Below are 6,026 nucleotides of genomic sequence, written 5' to 3'. Positions count from 1 at the left end.
GAAGGGTAATTGAGGAAAAGGAAGGCCAGCTTCATAGTTTTGTTTACTGCACTTTGGGATGGAGCGAAGAGATCATGTAAGAGAAACCTATGGCAGAATAATTTTGCATTTTGAGGAGATAGGTTGATAATTGGTTTGTATAACTCTTCCTCCTTGCTTATTGACTGCCAATGGCCCTTGGTTTGCTTTATCTTCTAGATTTACTGTTTGTGCTCCAGGTAGAAGTATCAGTAGGATCTGGGAAGATCCACTTGAGGGTCAGCTGAAGGCTGAGTGTCTGCCAGCAACAGTGCAGCTGCAGGATTAATTCACTTTGCTGGCCCCCATATATTTCCCTGTATGGGAGGTGGGAGGAATTTAGATATCAGGCAAGCCAGCACATAGGTATAGAAATCTCCCTGATGAGGGTATGACCTTTGAGCTTTGATGTATGCCTTGCTCCGGGGGTGCTGTTTACTGGTCAGCTGGAGTCCCTCCATTATCATTCCCTGGAGCACCCAGTAACTGAATGAGGAAGCATTTTATTTTGTTTATTCCATGTTGATGTTAGGATTCATTCCTTGTGTTGCAGTCATGGGATTGCCTATACTCTGCTGATCCTGAAGTGTGCTGATGGTATCAGTCGCTGTGATGTTTGGGCTGGAGAAAGCTTTTGAATCTCCCGAATGAACGACCAGGAGGGAGAGAACATGGCAGTCGGGCATGGGTGTCTCTGCCTGACTCCTACTCGTGTGTAGGACCTCCTGGCAGTTATTACATTCAAAGACAAGTTCACTGCTTTTTATTCTGCGTTCAAGGCTGCTACATAACAATGGTTTTCTCCACTAGTGTTTTCCACTGAGGTTTTCTCCACTAGTGTTGTTATTGCCACATAATCAAAAACAGGTCTTGCATTTGGCAAAGCAGATGGGAGGGCAGCGGTTTGACCCCATTACTACTCCACTTCTGTTGGAATAACCCAAGAAACTACTTTCCCCAAATAAATTTTTTAATTCGACTAGCTTTCCTTGTTCAGTGTATCTCCTCATACCAGGAACAATGGCAAAGTAATCATTCTCTTAGCACAGGGAATGTGCATTAGAAAAAAGTCTTGACTATATTATATGTATTTTCATTATTTTATTATATCATATTTTATTATTTTATGATAGGTATTTGATTATTTATTATCTGTATTTTTATTTCCTTTCATTTATCACCTTCCTTTGCTCCAACATGGAATCAAAGATGGAATACATATGTTTTCTAGGAGTTCTCCCATCTAGCCACTGACCAAACCCAGACCCGCTACACGTCCAGCTAAGGGGTGGCCGCAGGTGCCTTCAGACCATAATCCTGGAAAATGTCATTTTTTTCAGTTATGTAGAGCTGAGTATAGTACTCTCCTTGTTCCTGGCAGCTGGCAGTGTCTTATACAGCAGTACTAGTGAAAAACAATGACTAAAATAACTACTATTATTCTATTTATAGATAAGTAGCTGTGTTGGTCTGCCGTAGTTGAAACAAACAAAGAAAAATTCCTTCCAGGAGCACCTCAGAGACTAACTAAGTTTGTCATTGGTATGAGCTTTTGTGTGCATGCACACTTCTTCAGATACTGTATCCCGAAAGCTCATACCAATGACAAATTTAGTTGGTCTCTAAGGTGCTACTGGAAGGATTTTTTTTTTTACTCTTATTCTTTCTGCCTAGACCACTGGCTCTTTCTTCTTGTATTGACTGCCAATGGCTTTTGGTTTGCTTTATTGTCTAGGCTTACTTGTTTCTGCTCCAGGTAGAAGTATTAGGAGGATCAGGGAAGATCCGCTTGAGGGTCAGCTGAAGGCTGAGTGTCTGCCAGCAATAGTGCAGCTGCAGGATTGATTAAGTATGCTGGCCTCCATATATTTGCCTATCTTAAAAGGGGCAAGGGTGGCACTGTGGTCTAAGTCACTGAGCCTCTTGGGCTTGCTGATCAGAAGGTTGGCGGTTTGAATCCTTGCGACAGGAAGAGCTCCTGTTGCTCTGTCCCAGCTCCTGCCAACCTAGTAGTTCGAAAGCATGGCAGTGCAAGTAAATAGGTACTATTGTGATGGGAAGGTAATGACTGCTCTACACATTAAATGGGGGCGACCTTTACATGGTCACACACAGCCCCCTGATCCCATTAGGCGACTCCCTGGTAGTTCGGTGCTGGCACCGCCTTCCCAGGTAGGATGCCAGGGGTCTTCGCCTATCCCAGCCTAGCATCCAATCCTGCTTGGGGAGGTGTTGCCACAGGGTGGCCAGGTAAGGAGAGGGACTTTCCAGCTCACACAATAGAATTTGAATCTTACCTCCAAGCACTAGTTGGCTCCAGAGCTTCTCCCACCCTCCACACCCTTATTCAAGTTTCTTTTGCAGGTTAACCTTTTTTCCACAGGTACACAGGGGCTGCTACGTCAAGGTCGCTGTTGAAGGGCCGGAAAGGATTTTCCCTGCATTGGCAGGTTTTGCCTTTCCCATAGCAATACGTCACAACTTGGCGGTTTCAGGCCTTGGGCGAAATTCTTTGGCGATTTTCCTAGAGGGAGGGGTGTGAAGCGGAGACTTCACCCCCTTGCGGCAACAAGATCGGGGTATTGGGGAAAGCGTTGACCATACCATTAGGTGTCATCGCTTCCCCCTTTCAGCGAATGGGGGGCGAGCTCTCTCTGCTTGAACATATGTTCTCCAGAGCCAGCCCCAACCCCCATGCATTTGGATAACCCCAAAGCCTCCCAGAACCATAGCTGCCAAGTATCCCGTTTCTGCCGGGAAAACCCCTTTTTTCTTACCATTTCCCGGTGGTCTCCTGTTTAGTTTTTAATCCCGATATTCTCCCTTAAATTGGCTTCTGCCGGCGGCCATTTTTCTGGTGCCGCTTTGCCCTTCTACGGGCACCAGAAAATGGCACCGCTGGCGCCGGAAGTCGCTTCCGCGCATGACTGGAAATGCATAAAAGCGACTTCCGATGGCGCTTTGCCTTTCTATGGGCACCAGAAAATGGCGGCGCCGGAAGTCGCTTTTACGTGTTTCCGGCCATGTGTGGAAGCGACTTCCGGTGCTGGCCCCGCCATTTTCTGGTGCCCATAGAAGGGCAAAGCGCCACCGGAAGTTGCGTTCACACAACTTCCGGTGTGCGCGCGCTGCAGATCCCGGATCTTTCCGTCCAGGACTTGGCAGGTATGCCCAGAACCCCGGCTGGGGTCTGGGGAGGATAATGCCCAATGCCTGAGCCAAGGTCTCCCTACATCTGAATCTTAATAAAGTTGTGGCCAATTTGAATCCCATAGCACATTGTATTGCGTCATTATCCCACTCAGGGGGTCGCCTGGGATTTGGGGGACTCCGCCTGTCCACGGAAATGGCATTTCTGTTCACACTGGTTTCCGTCACAGTGTTCCGTTGCACCAGAAGTGGTTTAGTCATGCTGGCCACATGACCCAGAAAGCTGTCTGTGGACAAACGCCAGCTCCCTCGGCCTGAAACGAGATGAGCGCCACAACCCCATAGTCGCCTTTGACTGGACTTAACCATCCAGGGGTCCTTCACCTTTCCTATTTCCTAAGAAACACTTGAGATGTTGCTGATCCTATGTCTTCCACAAGCTTGCCCTTCAGTTCACCAAAATCACCACCTTGTGAAAGTATTGTTTTAATACAATTGTTACAACGACATGTTTAGGCAGCATACTATGAGGGAAATATGCATAGTCAATTTGCAACATGCTTTGCATTTACACAGAAATATGTTAGCAGTTTAGAAATCCCAAGAAAAATAAATCAATATTAGGAATATGTTTTCCATGTGATGTAGACGCCAGTTCAACTGAAACATGGAGGTTATCTGTGATCCATGGAATGGAGGTTATCTGTGATCAATATGCCTAATGCTCTGAGAAGAATGTCAATCAACTCTACAGTAAGTCAGGTACGGCAGGTGTGGCAATTTTTCCACTGTCTTGTGGAATCATTTGCAGTTGATGTGGCCTGATGATGTCTACAAGATACTTGTGTTGTGGCTTTTCATCTGACGATGTGCCCTTTGGATCTCTGTCCATCCTAGCTGGTGAAAGCCAGCTGGGGTGTGTGTGTGTGTGTGTGTGTGTGTGTGTGTGTGTGTGTGTGTCATTGGATTCAGGGTTTAGCAAACACTTCATTGCCTGATGGGGATAGTGCATTCCATTTGGGGATAAGGTAGTGGAGATAGTTGTCAGGATTACGGTCTCCCTCTCAAACGTGTCTGAAAGCTGTGCCTGTTCTTCCTGCCTTCCCTCTCCCTGTGAATTAATGACAGGCATTCTAGGAGAGGAGGGGCTCAATTCTCCCTCTGCCTGTACAGAGAGCAAGCTTTCGTCCCTTTCTGCCTCCCCTGCCCCTATCTCCTAATCTTCTCCGCTTTCACTCTGGGAATGAACAATCCTGACAGTCCTGGTAGTTTAATCCCCTCCAGCTGTTCCTGGAGTGACATTTTATCACAATTTCAATCTGGGTCCAGGACTGAGAGAAGGAGCATGATGCTGCTTCTCTTTGCAGCTTTTGATAACATTGAACATGATATCCTGCTGGACCAGCTCTGTGGGATGGGTCAGATTTAGATAGTCACATTGAAGGCTGCTCCTTCAGACCCCACTACATTATACATTTCTACAGGGCTATCCAATGTCAATCTATTTAAGTTTTTACAAAGCACACACCAGAATCCTTAGCACTAGAATGTGGAGCACAGAAGCTCTGTTGAAGCTCTTGAGAGAAATATCGTGTACAAAAATACCGAATGAAAAAAAAATAAACGATATAGGCATCATAACTAGGTTTCAAGTTCCTCTCTACTCTCTCCCTCCTCCACAAAGATTTTCTTTAGTATACTCTCCATGCTCCTCCTAGTTTTGTCCCTCCTCTGTCTCCCAACCAGGAAATAGATCAATGGATTAACACTGCTGTTTAGGCAGGCACAGAAGTAGCCATAACGCATAATATAGGAGGGCAAGTGCTGATTAAGCATTTTCATAAAGTGAAAAACATTCAGCGGGAAAGAAAAAATGAGAAAGAAGAGCAGAGTCAGCAATATGGCTACCAAACGTTTTCCTCGCTGGTACGGTTGTGACTTAAAATAGACTTTGATGAACAGAGTCAGAGTCGAGATAGTCAGGAGTGGGAGACAGATGGTGCCATTTATGATGATCTGCAAGGGTCTTAAGGAATAATATTCAAATTTATGTGTCAGGAAAAGAGTGAAGTGAATTGCAGGGAGAAGAAGGGACAGGATCCACAACAGGGCAGAGACGGTGCTGGATAAGTGTGTTGGCCGGTGGCATCGATACCAAAGTGGGAAGAGGACAGACAGACACCTGTCAATGCTGATGACAGTCAGCAGAAATTGGCCAGCACTGTACATGAACAGGAAGAGGTCATTGAACAGTACACTTACAAGGTCGCGATACGAATTAGATATGCTCCAGTATGTTAGTAGAATACTTTCAACAATGAGCAACCCAATGTCGGCAGCGGAGAGGTTTACAATGTATGTCGAGAAAGTGTTCCTCTTAATGCGGACGCCAAGCAGCCAGATGACAGTCCCGTTGCCCCACAGCCCAAACACGATGAAGGGAAGAGTGGTGGTGAAAAAAATAAGTGTTTCTAAATTATATTTAGCAATCGATCCTGGATCCTCGTTGTTGGTAGCATTGTTTGGAAGCTCAGTGCCGTTGTATGTCGCTGGATATCCTTTGCTGACATCTGGATGAGGCAAGGATGGCTGAATGAAATTAGCCATTCTGTTCAAATTTTGCTTTCGGGTTCTTCTGCTGTAGAATCACCTCCTAAAAGAACAGAGAGAGGGGTGGGGTTGGAGTCAGTCCCTGTACTGAGCTGGACAAATAGATGTCAGGGAAGGCTGGCATGCTTTGCCTCATGTTTTTGCTGGCATGTTTTAGCTGATATTTTTAAATGGAAGAACTTGTGGGCAAGAGAGAGGGGGGAGCGTTTTCTCTGGTGGTTCCATGTCTCTGGAACACTTTACTTATT

The 6,026-nt window shown here is 45.9% G+C and overlaps 1 protein-coding gene across 1 annotated transcript; it reads right to left on the bottom strand.

Moving 5' to 3' along the window:
• Window positions 1–4,638: 4,638 nt before the first annotated feature.
• Window positions 4,639–5,775, bottom strand: LOC118089675 (mas-related G protein-coupled receptor member H-like). Its single transcript, XM_035124444.2, has one exon. It carries the CDS (start codon window positions 5,773–5,775, stop codon window positions 4,810–4,812), a length of 966 nt encoding a protein of 321 aa, XP_034980335.1. The 3' UTR covers window positions 4,639–4,809.
• Between the last annotated feature and the right edge of the window lie 251 nt (window positions 5,776–6,026).

This window comes from Zootoca vivipara, chromosome 8, assembly GCF_965207765.1.
Source record: "Zootoca vivipara chromosome 8, rZooViv2.hap1.1, whole genome shotgun sequence".
NCBI classification, from domain to species: domain Eukaryota; kingdom Metazoa; phylum Chordata; class Lepidosauria; order Squamata; family Lacertidae; genus Zootoca; species Zootoca vivipara.
The sequence above is the reverse complement of the archived record's forward strand: the minus strand, read 5'-3'. Positions and strand labels throughout refer to the sequence as shown.